The 18732-nt window shown below is 39.5% G+C and overlaps 1 protein-coding gene across 9 annotated transcripts in view; it reads left to right on the top strand.

Annotated features, from left to right (window-relative positions):
* LTBP1 (latent transforming growth factor beta binding protein 1) overlaps positions 1-18732 on the top strand; it is a 466293-nt gene that overhangs the window by 82337 nt on the left and 365224 nt on the right. For all 9 annotated transcript variants that reach the window (XM_078349509.1, XM_078349510.1, XM_078349508.1 and 6 more), the window contains exon 3: positions 4237-4534. In XM_078349509.1, coding sequence (XP_078205635.1) covers positions 4237-4534 — 298 coding nt within the window. The remainder of the gene's footprint in view (positions 1-4236; positions 4535-18732) is intronic.

Genomic DNA, 18732 nt, shown 5'->3' with positions numbered 1-18732 from the left:
CGGGAGGCTGAGGCAGGAGACTTGCTTGAATCCAAGAGGCAGAGGTTGCAGTGAGCTGAGATTGCGCCATTGCACTTCAGCCTGGGCAACAGAGCAAGACTCCATCTCAAATAAAATAAAATATAAAGTACTTCTGTGGCAATATTTATAATATTCCAGATAGTCCAACGCCTTAGTTATTATAACAGTTTTCACGGGCTGGGCGTGGTGGCTCACGCCTGTAATCCTAGCACTTTGGGAGGCTGAGGTGGGTGTGTTGCCTGAGCTCAGGAGTTTGAGACCAGTCTCAGCAACATGGTGAAAACCCATCTCTATTAAAATAAAAAAAATTAGCCGGGTGTGGTGGCATGTGCCTATAGTCCCAGCTACGCAAGAGGCTGAGGCAGGAGAATTGCTTGAACCCAGGAGGTGGAGTTTGCAGTGAGCAGAGATCATGCAACTGCACTCCAGCCTGGGTGACAAAGAAAGACTCCGACTCAAAAAAAAAAGTTTTCACATAAATGCTATGAATTTTTGCATTGGCCATAAAGTAGATGGGGACAAATGTGTAGACTTTTGGAAATGTATAGACATGGAAAATGTGTCCCTTTTTTTGCAATAAAAATGGCAAGATAAAACAAACGCTTTTATTGTAGCCAATAATTCAATAGGATAAAAGCAATGATAGCATGAAAACACTAAACTTGCAAATGTAAAAATATAAGTCCTCAAAAACTTGCTGCTGGAAGACCTGTTTCCAAATGCTGTATGTCGGTAATTCTCAAACCTGAGTGTGCATTGAAATCACTTGGAAAGCAGTCACTGATTGATGGGCTCCAGTTTCAGATGTAGCAGGCTTGAGGCAGCCCAAGGATATGTAGCTTCAAAGTTTTCCTGGGTGATACTGCTGGCCTGGCCACTGTGAGAACCAGTGATCCTTACTGCCATGTGAGAACCACTACTGCATGGGTCCAAATATTGTAGGAAAAAGGGCTTGATAAATGTGGTAGAAGGATGTGAGTTTTGCCTTTTATGTCAGATGAAGGGCTTCTCTTGGTGGTTAGGGAATCTGTCCCCCTCCAGTTCAAGCCAGCCCTTCCTCATCTGCATGCTGTAGGGGGTACTTGTCTGGGTCTAGGTAGGGTAGATAGAAGAGAAAATTGTCTTTGCGTTCTCTTTATTGTCCTTTTAAAATTTACTACAAAGGGTGATATGATATATAGCCATAATATTATGTAACATGTTCTTTCTTTTTCTTCCAATAGAAAATATTTGTGAGTTCAAAGTATTTGTTTTTCTTTTATGAGTCTCTCCCCACCCCCCATACCCTACCACATGAAAAATTTGAAGAGTTAAAAAAATCGCTAACCATCCATGTCTTCCTTAAAACAGATTCTTGTGGCTCATTCTTGGTGTACATTGGAGGATGTCAGTCCTTGGCCTCCACCTAGGTGCCAGCTTTTGCACCAAACAGCCTTCCTGGTAGAAAAGACATTTGCAGTGCACCTTGGGAGGGAGGAGAAGTAGAAATCATTTTCAGATGTTAAAAAGAAGCATGTTTCTAATTGAAAGCATGGCGAGAGGGCACACATGAAGGCGCCTGGGTGGTGAGGTCAGGCTGAGGCACAGCTTTGAAAGCGCAGCTCAGTCCTTGCTGTGGCCACTTCTGTTCTCTTGGGTGGATCCCCTTCCCATTCCTGTGTCATTCCAGAAATAAGTGTGGCTGAGCAGGGACCCAGGACAGCATCTCAGATACAGCAACAAAGTTTGCACAGTTGGTCAGGAAAACTCTGATACGTTAGAATCCTGAATTCTAGAAACATAGAGCTTTTGAGTTAGAATTCTAGAAGCATGGTATGGGAACAGACTTTATTCTCATCTGTGGGGACCATTTTAGAACAAATCGCTGCTGCCCTCTTCATACCCTCCAAACACATACAGGTGCAGAGGCCAAGGTTAAGTGACTTACTCCAAGGTCACCTAGGGAGCTGGCTCCATTTTTTTTTTTTAATCTTTCCCACCTTTGGGAAAATTTGTTAGCTTGATATTCTGACACTCAAGGCCATTTTAGAAAAATCATTATTTGCTGTAATGAATAGGAATCATACCGTAGAAAGATGGGAAAAGTATCTTCTATCATTTACAGATAATTGATAGATTTCAAGGCTCTTCAGTCTTGGTCTTTTGGATCTTCATAACTGAGCCTCCTGTTGTTCATTTTTCTTGTCTATTTTGTAATTGCTTTGTGGAATGAAGCTTGCATTGAACTTTATGGGAGACTTGATAGTGTGATCTGCCTTAGGACCAACAGTTCATATAAAAGGTGGGCTGACAGCAACAGGATAGCATAATAAATGTATTTGAACAAGTAAAGAAGGGACTGAAGGAATCATGTCCATAGCCTACGACATTACCTAATAAAACTTCAGTCAGTAGCAGCTACACTTTTTCTTTTTTGAGACAGAGTCTGTCCCTGTTTTCCAGGCTGCAGTGTGTGGTACCATGTCGGCTCACTGCAACCTCTGTCTCCTGGGTTCAAGCAATTCTCCTACCTCAGCCTCCTGAGTAGCTGGGATTACAGTCACCTGCCACCACACCCAGATACTTTTTGTATTTTTAGTCGAGATGGGGTTCACCATTGTGACCAGTTTGATCTTGAACTCCAGACCTCAAGTGATCCCAAAGTTCTGGGATTACAGATATGTGAGCCACTGTGCCCGGCCAGTAGCATCTAAACTTCTAAGGGACCTCACCTGTCATAAAACCTACTTACTTTACCAATGACCCACAGCCCTGATAACTTTTTTTTTTTTTTGAGACAGAGTCTTGCTTTGTCACCCAGGCTGGAGTGCAGTGGCGTGATCTCAGCTCACTGCAACCACCACCTCCTGGGTTCAAGAGATTTTCCTGCCTCAGCCTCCTGAGTAGCTGGGACTACAGGTGCGTGCCACCATGCCTGGCTAATTTTTTTTTTTTTTTGTATTTTTACTAGAGAACAGGGTTTTACCATGTTAGCCAGGATGGTCTTGATCTCCTGACCTTGTGATCTGCCCGCCTCAGCCTCCCAAAGCTGGGATTACAGGCCTGAGAACGTTTTTTTGTTAGTTGGTTTTTGTTTTTGTTTTTAATTTTGAATTTCAAGACTGGATGTTGTTCTGTTGCTCAGGCTGGAGTGCAGTGCTGTGATCATGGTCACTGCAGCCTTGACCTTCTGGGCTGAAGAGATCCTTCCTTCCAGCGTGTCCAGCTTAATTTTTTTTTTTTTTAATAGAGACAGGGTGTCACTACTGCTCAGGATAATCTCAAACTCCTGGGCTCAAGTGATCCTCCCACCATGACTTCCCAAAGTGATGGGCTTACAGGCGTGAGCCACTGTGCCTGCTGATGACTTTAAAGCTCTGCTTGGTCATGAGTGTGGTGATTCAGAATACAGACATCCTTACAAACAGGAGATGAAGAAGTTGTTTCTTTTTTGTTGCCTTTCATTATTAAATTAGGATGGTGCCTAGTACACCGGATTTTTATACAAACTAGCAGGTGTATTTTGGGTGACTCAACCTTTCGGCCCTTGGTTTTCTCATATGTCAAAGAGTAGATTGGACTACATTTCTGACACAGTCTATCGAAGATCTGATAACCTAAACAACATGAAGTCTGTAAGAGAGCAACTTTTGGGGGTGGTGATTGGACAGGGCCTTTGTTTTTTGCCGAGTCTTAGCAAAAAATTTAGGCTTAAAATTTTTAAAATTTTAAGTTAAACGTATATGTAAACTTAAGCCACAGAACAGAACTTTAAAATAATGGCAGAGCATTTTCTTAAGATTTTTCTTGGATTTTCTGATGCATTTCTAGGCAGCAGATAAAGTGGTAAAGAATGATGGCTTTGGAGCTAGCTCACTTGGGTTCAAATCTCAGCTCTTCTACTTTGTAATAATTATGTGATCTTTAACAAGTTACCTAATCTCTGTGTCTGTTTTTCATCTGTAAAGTGGGTACAATAAAATATCTACAAAAAACGTTGCTAGGGGATTAAATTTATTGATATATATTAGAACAGTGCCTGTCACATAGGAGGCCATTAATATTAGCTCTCCTCCTCCTCTGCCGAACACCTCCCCCTTCTCTTCCTCCCCATGAGTGTTTGTGTGGTTTTTTATTGGAGAACAAACAACTTGATGCTACTGTTAATCCTTTGGAAAAATTAGGAAGTCCACAATGTTGTTCTTCAAAGCTGTGTCTTCTGTTGTCTTTCTGCAGCTAGCTGTGTTCCACCATGTCAGAATGGAGGAATATGTCTCCGGCCTCAATTCTGTGTGTGTAAACCGGAGACCAAGGGCAAAGCCTGTGAAACAGTAGCTGCCCAGGACACCTCGTTACCACTCTTTGGAGGGCAGAGTCCTGGGGCTGCCTCCTCCTGGATCCCTCCTGAGCAAGCAGCAAAGCATACTTCGTCTAAGAAGGCAGACACTCTCCCAAGAGTCAGCCCTGTGGCTCAGATGACCTTCACCCTCAAGCCGAAGCCTTCAGTAGGACTCCCCCAGCAGATACATTCTCAGTGAGTGTTTTGAACTTCTGTCTAGCTAAGGATCACCTTAATTACGCTCTCGGATGCATTGCTTTAAATCACTGTCCCTTTCCTGCACAATTTGCAGAAACCACTTGGATAATAATATCGTTTTTCCTTTCTTAAGGCTTTACACATTAGGCTTACACATCGAGTCTCTTAAAAATATTTGATATGTATGTTTAGCCTCTGCAGGAAAATTTACCGTAAGTACAACCCATGGCAACTGTGAGGATTACAGGAATCAAGATTGAAAAGGAATGATAAAGATAGTTATTTGTGAAAAAGTTGTTTAAAAATTCTGTTTTTGAGTGGGGAGCTGCTTTATAGAGTTTTGAAATAGGAATTAAAAAAAAGTAACAGTGTTATTTTTAAAGTTATCTGGAAAAAGTAAGAATGCAGTTTGCACAGAGAAGCTACTCAAATGAAAGGGAGTCCCTGCAGAGAGAGTTTCTCAACCTCAGTAGCAGGTTAAGTGTACCTTCTGTTAACACTATGTTTATCTCCCAGTTGCCATGCAGCTCCATTTTTGGTGAATGAGCTTGTTTTCTATTTATGGGAACAAGGTTTTTTTTCTTAGTGTTAGGAAGTAAGTGCTATTCTGAACAAAATGAGAACTCAGAGAAGAAAGATTACCCCGTTCTCTGAGTCCCATTTCAAGCAGCCACTCAGCTGCATCGGGTCCTTAAACAAATTGTCTCCTCTTAATGAGCTATTCTATATGGATAATAAGATGCAGAACCCATTGCAACTTGTCATTTGCCTAGGAATGTAAAATACAGGAAGTTCCCAACTTAAAAATGGGCTTGACCCAGCAGTTTATTTGTAAGTCACTTGCTTGGAATTTAGAATGCTTCTTCCCTCCATAGGGACAGCTTCCACATGGTAATTAGTATCCGGTCAGCCCACAGAAGTTATTCATTCTGTTACTATAGATGAAATTATCCTTATTTATTCTTCCCCTTTGAATAGGCCACCTACTGTTTCTGCTGAGTGTGGTCGTTTTCTTTTTTCCTCTTATTCCCTCCTCAATCCTCTTTTTTTTCTGTTTTTCTTCATTTTTCTCTGATTTCTTCTTGTCTCATAATACTTCAGTTTTATTGTGGTAAGTAGATTTAGGGGCTAGTTTGAAATGCTACTTTGCTATTGGTAAACACATTCTGCAACCCTCAATGAGAAGTAATGGGTAGGTATAGCTGATACTTAGTAAGGGCTTACTGTATGCCAGGTACTCTTTTAAATGCTTAATATGTATTGTTCACTTACAACTCACAAGGACCCTATAAGGAAGATAACATTATTAACCCCATTTACAGATGAGAAGTCTGAGGTACAGAGTGATTAAGTAATTTGTTCAAGGTCCCACAGTTAGTAAGCGACAGAATTAGGATTTAAACAGAGGTTTCAGCATCCACGCCCTGAAGGAAGGAGTTGGCAAACATTTTCTGTAAAGGGGCAGATACTAAATATATTTAGCTTTGTGGGACATACAGTTTCTGTTGCATTACTCAGTTCTGCCATTGTATTGTAGCACAAAAATAGCCATCGACAGTGTACAAATTAATGAGTGTGACTGTGTCCTAATAAAACTTTATTTTCTTTATATTAAAATTTGAATTTCATATAAATTTCACAGGTTATGAAGTATTATTCTTTTTTAAATTTATTCAACCATTAAAAAACATAAAAATTGGCTGGGCGTGGTGGCTCATGCCTGTAATCCCAGCACTTTGGGAGGCCGAGGCGGGTGGATCACTTGAGGTCAGGAGTTTGAAACCAGCCTGTCCAGCATGGTGAAACCCCGTCTCTACTTAAAACATATACAATTAGCCGGGCATGGTGGTGCACTGCCTGTAATCCCAGCTACTCGGGAGGCTGAGGCAGGAGAATTGCTTGAACCTGGGAGGCGGAGGTTGTAGTGAGCCAAGATCAGGCCACTGCACTCCAGCCTGGGCAACAAGAGCAAAAATCCATCTCAAAAAAAAAAAAAAAAAAAACCGCACATAAAAATTATCCTTAACTTATGGGGCCATATGAAAGCGGGTTCTGGACTGGATTTGGCCCATGAGCTGTAGTTTGCTAACTTTTTCTCTAAAGGATAGTAGTGCTTTTTGTGTGTGTGCCAGAACATGAGTATAACTATGTGTCCTTGGAATGATATAAAACTTTGATTATATCATAGCTAGACATCTCCCTTCCAGCATTGTTTTGGATCTTAAAAACAAAAACAATTCTGTGGTGAACTATGCTTTGGCGATCAAGAGTCAGATTACTGTGAATTGCCTATTAGTTTTTTCTAGCATTATGACTTACATAAACTGCAAAGTAATTTACAAGCAACATTATTCATCTTGAATATCACTATCCACTGTTAGAATTTGACCCTCTATGGTGTGTATATATGGATTGTTAGTAAGAACCATATGTCAGATATCAGATAAAGGAACACTCCATTTTTTCCCCCCTTCCTTTTGGTAGCTACAGTGTAATTTAGACAAGAATGTTGTGAGTCAAAGAGGAGGCTAAGGTTTCAGCTGTGACTCAGCTTTGGTAAAATAAAGTCATTAGGCAGTTTGCTTTGGAGGCTTCATCTGCTGAGTGAAGATGCTTTTTTATGGTAGCATTGTTACAGGCATGTATATATGGGTGTGCCTCCTGGTGTGCTTTTAAGTAAAGAGAAGAGATGAAAATAGATGGCCTTGAGTGCCATTAATCCTGGTATTAATAAACTGTATAGATCGCCCCACTAGTCACTGCAGAGAAGATTAAGATGTACAAGACCCTGTCCTGCTCTTAAGGAGATTTAGAAACGACAAATGAGCTATATGAAGGAAAAGTCACAATTATCCCTTCAGTTACTTTAGGTTATTACGTAATCACAGAGTCGTATCTAATCAGATGGCCAAGGAGTCACATAGGATAGGCCGATTTTGTCTACTTTTGAGAAATGTTACAGTTCTTAAGTTAGCCCTAAGATCAGCTATTTTAGGGTGTTTCAGGTTTTGTGTTTAATCAGTAAAGGAGGAGATTGATTAAGCTTCCTTAAAATATTCAACTATAGACATAAATATCTCTAAAATGCCAAAGTGTTTAGTGTTACATTCATTGTGTGGTACATGAAATGCTATCATTTTGATAATTTATTCAGTAAGTTTTTATGGACCATATTTTATATATGAGGGCAGTGTTCTAAGAGCTAAGGATGTATAACACTAAGCAACTAAATAAAATGCCTGTTTTCTTGGAACTGACAGGTTAGAGAAGGGGAGACAGTTGATAATTGATATAATTAAAGTACAGGTTAGATATTCATAAATGCTATGGAGAAAATAAAACTGTAGTTGATAATTGATGTAATTAAAGTACACGTTAGATATTCATGAATGCTGTGGAGAAAATAAAACTGTAGTAGTAGATAGGGCATGCTGGGTGGGTGTGTGGCAGGGAAGAGGAAGGGGTGTGGTGGGGAAGAGGGAGGGGTGTGGCAGTTTTAAATAGGCTTCCAGGGTAGACCCTGCTGAGAGGCATTTAAGCAATGGCCTGCAATGAGGGCATGAACCCTGCAGATACCTGGGGGGTGACACAGAGGCCTTGAGGCAGGAATGTGCCTGGGGTGTTTGAGGAACAGCTAGGATGGTAAAATTGTAGTGTTAAAGGCACACATTTTAGTTAGGTGGGTATTAGATGAAATGGTTTTACCTTTGGCTGAACTGGTTTTAGGTAACTTGACTTAGAACTAAGTACAAATAAAGTTCCTTAGGAAATCAAAGGAAAGAGCAGTTGTTTCCAGATTTTGGAGTGTTAGTGCGGTGGAGTCCAGGGATGGCTCCTTAGAGAAAGTGTCTGTGAAAAGATTGTTGAATTCAGATGCATACAACTGGAGGAGAACGGCGTATTCAGGGGAGGCAATGATGTGAGGCTAAGTAGCTTGGCATATTAGTTTTCTATGGCTATGTAACAAATCACCTCAAAACTTAGCAGCCTAAAATAACATGCATTAATTGACTGACTGTGTCAGGAATCAAGGGGTTATAGTCAAGTAGTCAGCAGGAGTGGCAGTCATCTGAAGGCTTGACTGGGGCTGGGGAATCCACTGCCAAGATGGCTCACTTTCATGGCTGTTGGCAGGAGGCTTCAGCCCTGGCACTGACCATTGGCAGAAAGCCTCACTTCCTCCCCATGGAGAACTCTCTGTAGAGCAGCCTGAGTGTCCTCACAATATGAGGTTAAGCTTCCCCCAGAGTGAGTGATCCTAGATGAGGGAGAACAAGGAGAAAGCCACAGTGCCTTTATGGTTATGGTCTTGGAGGATGCCACACCTTCACGGTCACCTTATTCTACTCGTGAGAACTGAGTTGCTAAGTCTAGTCCTCACTCAGAGGGAGCAGAAGTATGCTACACTGCTTAAATGGAGAAATATAAAGGAATTTGTGGACATATTTAAAAATGACCATATTTAGGATATGATTTAATTAGAATTTGATAAAGATGAAGACTAATGGTAATATAAAGTGATACAGAGCTCTAAAGGTTTCTTGAAAACCAAACTAATGACTAAGATTTCAACAAAACAATTTCAAAAAGACGTAAAACACAGAAAAAAGTAATGGAGGGAGGACTTGTATGTAATTTAAAAAAGGCTTAAGAAACACATTAACCAATCACAGTATTTGGATTATGTTTCATCCTGATTCAAACAAACTACTAATAGAAGAAAAAGGTAACAATGATGATTTAAAGAACAGTCATGAACATGCTGACTGACTGGAAATTTGATGATCTAAAGGAATGATTGTTGATTTTGGGAGCTGTGATGATGGCATTGAAGTTGTGTTGGTAAGGATGAGAATCATATTAAAGTATTAACAGATGAAATGATGTGATGTCTGAGATTTTATTCAGAGTAATCCAGTGGGTTGAGGTATAGAGGTAATAAGATTGGTTTGAGGTGGTAATTTTTGAAGCTGGATGATGGGTACGTAGGGGTTTCTTACAGAAGTCTTTCCTTTTATGTTTTTGAAATTTTCTGTAATGAAGAGTAATAAAAAGATGAAGTTTTTTATGTTCCTGAGTCTTCAGAAACTGAATGCTGTGATATCTCCAAGGATGGAAGAACTTCTGTGATATTCCCTGCAGTATGTCACCTCCTAATTGACAGTGGTAACAATAAAATAAATGTAAGCTCATTCCCTTTATTTGGAGTAAAGGAAAAAGTCCCATTATAAAGCTATGCCAATAAACACTGGGGAGAGTTCAAGCTTGTTGCACGACTGATAGTTGTTCCTGGACCTTGTCCGAACTTATTAAAGAATCCAAGGACTTGTTCAGTACTCAAATGGACGATTTCCTTAAACAGTCTCTCAGACTGTAGGAGGGGACCTTGCTCAATATTGAACCCCCACTTCAGCCTCACCAGCTCTCTCCCAGGTTTATCTCATGTGCCTTCCTGTACATTGTCATGACACAACACAGTCTTTCATCTCTTGGTCCACAGAAAGGCTCCAGTAAACGTTTGCTTAATATAGATATGTTTAGAGTTTTACCTGGAGAAAATAAGTGTTAATAATGTCTAAATCCTTGTCTGTGGATTGTTACATGAATGCTTATATTATAGGAGGTACCCTTCTCTCTTGGAATAATGGCATTTGCCTTTGTAAGCCCTGGACATTTTGCAGAATATTTTCCATTCCTTATGATATTTGGTCTGCCCAGCAAGTCTATGAGGTAGGTGAAGGTTTTGATCCTGACTTTATGACGTGGGGAAAAAAGGCAGTGAAAGAAAGTTGAACAAAAGGAACTCACTTCAAGGGGCTCAGTGCTCAATTCATGACACCTTGGGGATGGGATGAGAACTAAAAATTTCAACCAATCACGGATTTTATCTTGTTATACGTGACACAACTTAAAAAATGAAAGTTAAATTGAAATTGCATACAGAAAAGTACAAAGATCAAAAGTGCACAGTCTAGTGATGATCCCAAAGCAACATCAATTTACTTAAGTGCCGTTGACATTAAATAGAACATTTCTAGCACCACAAAGCCCCTTGTACTTACACTCTGCCATCTTCCTCCTCACCAGAGGGAGAGGTTCTCAACTTAATGCCAGAGATCCGTTCTGCCTGTGTTTGAACTGTGTATAAATGATACAGTATATTTTTTTCACTCAGTATTATGCCTGAGATTCATCTATGCAGTTGTGTGACTATAGCTTGCTCATTTATATTATACCACCAATGATTACGGCATCATATGAATATACCAGAATTCATTATTTATTCTGCTCTTGCCCGATATTTGGATTTTTCCCCATTTTTGGCTCTTTTTATCCCAGCTCAATTAATGTATAATTGACAAATAAAAAATGTATTACAGATATTTTAATATATGTACACATCGTAAACTGATTCTCACAATCAAACTAATTAACATATCTCTCATCTCACATGGTTGCCAATTTTTTTTTGGTTTGTGATGAGAATGTTGAATATCTCTCTTGGCAAATTACCGGTATACAGTACGGTATTACTTATGACAGTCACTATGCTCTTCGTTAGACCTCTGTAACTTACTCATCTTGCATAACTAACATTTTGTACCCTTTGCCCATTTTTTGGCTCTTAATACTGCTGTATAGGTTTGTATATGTGAAAATTCTAGAAGAAGGCCCGGCATGTTGGCTCATGTAATTCCAGCACTTTGGGAGGCCGAGGTGGGCGGATCATGAGGTCAAGAGATCAAGACCATCCTGGCTAACATGGTGAAACCCCATGTCTACTAAAAATACAAAAATTAGCTGGTCATGGTGGCATGTGCCTGTAATCCCAGCTACTCAGGAGACTGAGGCAGGAGAATCACTTGAACCAGGGAGGCAGAGGTTGCAGTGAGCAGAGATTGTGCCACTGCACTCCAGCCTGGTGACAGAGCGAGACTTTGTCTTAAAAAAAAAAAAATTCTAGAAGAAGACCTTTTATGAAATTGTCACCAAGCCAAACTAGATAAAGTAGTGTGGTAGTTAGAGAAGGACTTCCTAATCCACGAAAACCATGTCAAGTTTGATTGTATCATTAGCTGTTGGTCAGACCTATTTTGTTGTTTGAGAAAAGCAGACACGTGGGGAAAATGGTGAGGCGAGGTAGTGTGTTGAGGAGCTGGAAGCAAGCAGCTCTTAATTTTTCCTCCTGAGACCTACTTCAGAAGAAGAGTGGACCATGACATGGAGGTGGGAGAGACAAGGACAGAATAGAGGAGGTCACTGCCTCACACTCTCTGTTCACACTGCTGGATCTGGTGGAAGCTCAAAAGTTTGCATCTAAAAAGGGGAGGTGTTGGCATAGAGTTTGCTCCCTAATACAATTGCAAGAAATCAGGTAGTGTTTTGGTTCTATGTAATAATAATAGTTAATATTACCTGACTGTTTATTCTGTGCCAGACAGAATTCTGAGTACTTTATGAGTGTTGTCTCATTTAATCTTCTCAAAACCGTGTGAGATAGATACTGTTATCATTCCCATTTTACAGGAAGAGGCAACTCAGGTGCAGAGGGTTAAAGTAATTTGCCTGAGTTCACTTAGTTTGTTAAGTGTAGTGTCAGGATTCAAATGAAGGCAGTCTGTAAAGTTAACCTCTAAACTATATTGCCTTTAAAATTTTTTCAGATAAAAATGTTAACATTTGAATGTGCTTTGTATTCCATAGACATTGCACGAATCCCTCCACAGGTGCTTCTGGGTTGCACAAAGTCCTCTTTCCTTGTTTCCCTTGGCATAGTAATTTGTTTTATGTTTGAGCCCAGTGTAGACTAACTTTGAAGACTATGTTTTTATAGTACCTGTCTGCCACAGTGTTGCCTGGGATCAGAATAAAGAACCTAAATGATATGAGTGTTATATGAGGGAGGTGAGAAGTATACCTCAATTTATAGAAAATACATAGTAGGTAGGAAATAAAATGCAAAGTTCAATAACTTATATGGTAAATGCGCTAAGGGCTAGTGTGTCTTCATTGAGGTTCTCAAGGTTTTAACCTATTTATCTATTCCTCAAAAGTAATAGAGTGGATCTAGCAGAAATTGCTGATCCTATAGTCTCAGAGGCAAGAAATTCTAAAGTGGAAAGCATGTGTACTTAAGCATTATTGGAGAAACGAAACCTTAGATTTGCTAATCCAGGAAAAAGTATCTGTCATTTTTCAGGACTGCTGTTTTGGACAGGATGTTTACGTGTGTATGCACCATCGCAAGAAGAACCAGAAGGACCAGGTGGAATTAAGTAGTGTACTGGAGAATGTGTTTGTAACCATTGTAGTTAGGTAGACTTTCCCATGAGTAGGGTGGAGAGGCACTGACTGTCCCCTGTATCCCAGGAGACCAATTCAAAACATCACTGATTAGAATTAGCAAAATTTTACTTAATCTTCCCAGTCACCTTCCCAGGCTTGTAAGTAGTTCAGTTATGGCATCCGTTCTTTATGGTACTTCTAGCAAATGATGGGACCCACTTCTTTTATATCTGTGGATGTCATAAGGGTATTTCATTGATCAGAGCATATTTAATTCTCTGCGTCTTATGTTCTTGACCTTGCAGTGTTGAATCTTCTTGCTCCTTGCACTTAGAATGCCTGTGATAGACATAAGGCATATTAACAAAGAAAAGGGTGCAGCAAAGCCCAGGCCGCCAGTCCCTTGGGAAAATTACTGGAACTAGTACTATAAATCCAGTTTATGGGCTTGAAATTTCCTAGTACTCATGAATATTAATTAAATATTGATATGAATCTTGACAGAAGTTTGGCTCAAATGCTGGTAGAAAGCAAACAGGGACATTCAGACAAACTTTAATTATTTTTCACTTGGATGTCATACAGTTCTAGAGTAGTGTGAGTAATGGAGTTGGTTCTCACCAAAACACAGAAGAAACGTTTAATCAATTTATCCTGAGCACCTGCTCCTTTGAAAGTTATTATTTGGCTGGGTGTGGTGGCTCACGTGTGTAATCCCAATACTTTGGGAGGCCAAGCCAGGCAGATCACCTGAGGTCAGGAGTTCAAGACCAGCCTGGCCAACATGGTGAAACCCCGTCTCTACTAAAAATACAAAAATTAGTTGGGCATGGTAGTGTGCGCTCGTAATCCCAGCTACTCTGGAAGCAGAGGCAGGAGAATTGCTTGAACCCAGGAGGTGGAGGTTGCGGTGAACAGAGATCGTGCCATTGCACTTCAGCATGGGCGACAGCGTGAGACTCTATCTCAAAAACCAAAAACAAACAAACAAACAAAAAGTTATTATTTGAGCATAATGAAAAAAACAAAAATTAGGTACAACTTCCCTCGGTAACTTTCCAGAATTTTCAACCAATATAAACCATGAAGTTTTATAACTGCAAGTGTCCGTCTGAACGCCTGGCTCGTAGTCACTCAGCAGGGCTGTAGCAGGGCCGTGCCTGGGACCCAGGCTTCCTGACCTTTTGTTCCATGTCCTTCTCCTTGCATCGTTTACATGTCATTGTCTGACTCCGCTTAAGAAAATAATGGAAAAATACTTTGCACAGTATTTTTGAAGCCCAAAATTCAAAGAAAAGGCATAAAGGAGTGAAAAATTTTAGTTGTTTTATGAATCCTCAAGTAAATCACTGTTGTTTGACCAGAAATTCTTTATTTTCAAAACAATAAAGATTCACCCAAAACTTCTGTTTCATGGAGGAAATGTGACAACCTATTCATTATAGTCAGTTTTTTTTTTTTTTTTAATTTTTTATTGGATTTTAGGTTTTGGGGTACATGAGCAGAGCATGCAAGACAGTTGTGTAGGAACACACATGGCAGTGTGCTTTTCTTTCCTTCTCCCCTTCACCCACATTTGGCATTTCTCCCCAGGCTATCCCTCCCCACCTCCCCCTCCCACTGGCCCTCCCCTTTTCCCCCCAATAGACCCCAGTGTTTAGTACTCCCCTTTCTGTGTCCATGTGTTCTCATTTTTCATCACCCGCCTATGAGTGAGAATATGCGGTGTTTCATTTTCTGTTCTTGTGTCAGTTTGCTGAGGATGACGTTCTCCAGATTCATCCATGTTCCTACAAACGACACAAACTCATCATTTCTGATTGCTGCATAATATTCCATGGTGTATATGTGCCACATTTTTCCAATCCAGTCTATTATCAATGGGCATTTTGGTTGATTCCAGGTCTTTGCTATTGTAAACAGTGCTGCAATGAACATTCGTGTGCATGTGTCCTTATGGTAGAACGATTTATAGTCTTTTGGATATATACCCAGTAATGGGATTGCTGGGTCAAATGGAATTTCTATTTCTAAGGCCTTGAGGAATCGCCACACTGTCAGTTTTACCAATGTAGAGAACTGTTCCCAAATCTTTAGAATTAGCTTGACTCCACCATAGACACAGAATTTATTTTTAAAAAACTCTCCTTTTAGGGCTTTCTTGACATGGGCATGACTTTTATTGCTTTCAAAGCACTCACTGCCTTTTGTTTCTTTGCCTGATGTTGATGTTTTGCCAAGTGCTGGTATTTGGAGATTTGATGGACAGAATTCGAAGTGAGGCATCATTCTTCCTTAATTTGTTCAAAGCCTCTTTATGCAGCAGCTAATCCTTCCTAATTCTATTTCTAGGAAGGATGTTCTTAACTCAGACAGGAAGATGACATAGACATTTTGAGATTAGGATGCACTTTATTCTGAGAAAAGAAATGTGAAACGCAACACTCTCCAATTCCCATTCCTCATTTCCTGGGCACAAACAACCATTTTCTCCTGCCCATTTGTGAAGCTCTTTTCTCTCTTCCTGTCCCTCTTTCATTCCTGTGGCTCCTATTTATCTTCTGCCTTAATGAAGCTTTTTTGAAGGAGTTTTAAAAAATTCCAAAAAGTCCCATTTCTGTGTAATGAGGTAGGCATTTCACACCTTCATTGCTTTAACGTCTTGAAAGGTGACCTGTGAGTCTAAACAGTTGGAAAATTTAGTGTGCATATTTGAAATACTTTACATCAAGTTGAAACACTTCGTAGTCTCCTTGATTAATTTCTTTGTGGCCTTGTTGTTTTGTCTTAATTTAATCTAGTGATTTTTATGTGAAAGTAAATATGTTAGTCTGTGACATTAAGTTTATTAGATTATTTCTCTTTAATATTTTAAGCAGACTAAATGTGGTTTCTGTCAAATAAGCCTTTGACAAATCAAACAAATTGCCTGTGGAGTCCCAGGGGCTTTAGTGGCTTTAGGAAGTGTGATCTTATCACCTTATGAAATAATTTTGTGTTTCTTAAGACTTTTTTTTTCAGTGAGGTTGAACATTTTCCACATTTTTGTAAGTCATTCATATTTTTTATGTGAATAATTTATTAACATCTTCACACCCTTTTCTGTTACATGTGCTTACAATTTTTAAAATTTCTGAGAGTTCTTTTCATATTAAAGATTCTTTTGGTCAAACATTTAAGAATTCTCCAAGGGAAAGTACTTTTATGCAAAGAATATTATTAGTACTCTGAATTTGTTTTTATCCTCAAATTTGGAAGAAATTTCTTAAATTGGATTGTAAAAAATCCCCCCTTGTCCATGAGGACAAGAATACAATCTGTTACTCATTGACTGGGTAATTTATTTCAGAATTCCTTGGTCTTCTGAGAGGCTTATTGACTTACAGAGACATAAATCTTAATGTACTACTGAACCATCTATAATTTTCCAAGCCTAAATAGTTCTCTGTGCATTTCTAACTGGTTGCCTTATCTCTGGTTCACCATAGTGAAGATAGAATCTCAATCTTCCTCGCTCCTGAAACACCAGTTTTCAATAGTTGATTCATCCCATCAGCAGATGTTTACTGAGTGCCATCCACATACCAGCTATTGTTTTAGGTACTCCAGTTGGAGGGATCAGGCTAATGTGTCTGAAAAATAGTGACCAACATAGCGTAGTACCTAAAAATTGGCTAAACTATGTGGTGCTTAGTATAAATTCTAATGGTGAATAAGGAAGGAGGGGGGGAGATTGGCAGAGGCTGGAGAACTGGACTAAAGGAACACTGACCAGAGTTAGAAGGACTTGGAAAAGTGAAGGAGAGTCTGGCCTTTAAATAAAGAACAGGTGGATGATAGGGTGGGACTGATTCTCCTGTTGGGGAATTGATATCTTTGCAGGGATTGAAGAATAGCAGGAAATGAGATTGGGTGGGCAGGTCCAATTATGGAAAGCCTTGACAGTCAGACAGAGGAGCTCTGTGGGGGACTCTGAGGAATAAAAAGACGGCTCTGATAGTCGCTGAAGAAGTGTCAGGGTCACTCCTGGAAAGCCAGGTCAGGTGGGTGCTAAGAGGGTGTGAGGGAATGCCTGGGAGGCTGGCTGATGAGCAGATTAGAGAGTCCCCTGTCTTGCACAGGGGCTTGAGAGGAGAGGGAATCTAATTCCCCTTAAAACAGAAAGGATTGACACTACCAGTCAAGAAAACAATTCCTTTGGATTCAGGTTAAGGAATTATGTGTAGCCTAATGTTGATCTATCTCTCTATCTATGTTGAGTGGTATGGTATGCAATCTTACCCTCTTTAGGAACAGAAAAGTAGGGGATGTCTTTGAAGCCTTTCTGTTTCTTATTCCACTCTATCCCTAGACTCAAATTCATCACCCATAATCAAAACCAGATTTGATGTCCTTCTGTGTTGCATGAAACTAACACATCATGCTCTGTATAGTAATCAAGGTCTTTTTTTCCTGTTTCAAATGTTCAACAGGTAGTTTTCTACCTTTCTTTATCTTTGTTGGCTTGACAGCTTTGCCATAACTACTTTTTGTTATCTCTACCCTTATCAATATTAACCTCTGTGTATCTTCTCTGTGTTTTTTCTTGCTGCACTAGGAGTGATCTACTCACCTATATTTCTCCTCGTTTAGGGGACAGCAGTCCTACATCTCTGATTATCCTATATTGGTGAACTGGAAAGGAACTGGGTAATCACACATAGGTATATAATAACCAGCGGGTTGTTGGGCTCTAAATGTCTTCCTAGTTGGACTGCATTCTCATTAGTTATTAAGATAATATAAAATAAGTAACAGTCTGACACAAAAATTGCATATTTATGTGATACTATTAATAAGTAAAGCAATTTTTGTTTCAGATTTATATTTGTTTATAGGTATTAAGGTCTAAAGTTGCTAGGAAAGTTTTTATGATTTGCTTTGTGAAGTCTAGTAACATGCTACTTAGTAAAAATAATAGTATTGCCTTTCACAGAATCAGAAATGCTTTGCATTCCTAGTGAGGAAATGCTATGCTTACTTTAAAACACTTACATATTCATATCAGCTTTATGTTCACATTAATTTAAGATGTTCACAAAAAACAAGGATTTGATCAAGCTCAGCTTTATGCTCAAATTAATTTAGGATTTTCATAAAAAACGAAGATTTGATCAAGCTCCATTAGGAAGTCTTTGACAAGAAACCAAAAGAAATGATTGGGACTTTCAATTTCATATACATTTATTGAATATTTACTGTGTGCCAGGCACTGTGCTAGCAGCCAAACTACTTTTAGTTTCAATGAATAATTGATAACTGGAATATATTTTTTCCTTCTTTTACTATCCTTTCTGGTGTAAGTGTTTTTAAAAATATTTTTAGTAGAGAGCTATATTTTTATAGGACAAAATGTGTAATGCTGTTCCCTCTATTAAGTCAGTATTTTATCTGTTCAGTCAAAGCCCAGTTCTGGTGTTAATGGGCCTGGATTTCGTTGATTAAAGGATTAACTTACTGTATTGTTACCTATGTGCAACAGGCACCCTTCTGGGTTGCAGACATAGCACGTGGGAAAATCTAACTAAACTTGAACCTTAGGAGTACAAACCTCTTCTAGGTGTTTGTTCTCAGGTGTGAACAATCCAATGCAAGCGGCAAAGACATCAGAAACACTGAGCAATAATAGTGCATGAAATAATAGCTCCTATAGAATTTTAGAAGAAAGGGTTAAGCTGATTATGACGGGTTGGGGGGGAACAAGGGGTTTTTAAATGTGAGTGATATTCCACAGGAACAGCAATCTGCAAGCTAACTGGCTGCAGCTGGATGGACTTTCTTTTGTATGGAGACGCTGCCTCTAGTGTTTAGGAAAAAATGCACACTAGAAAATAGTGCAACATTATGGTGCCATCTGTCTTGAACATGAA

The sequence above is a fragment of the Callithrix jacchus genome, chromosome 14 (genome assembly GCF_049354715.1).
Source record: "Callithrix jacchus isolate 240 chromosome 14, calJac240_pri, whole genome shotgun sequence".
NCBI lineage: Eukaryota > Metazoa > Chordata > Mammalia > Primates > Cebidae > Callithrix > Callithrix jacchus.
Note: the sequence above shows the minus strand (reverse complement) of the source record. Positions and strands in the feature narration are given on the sequence as shown.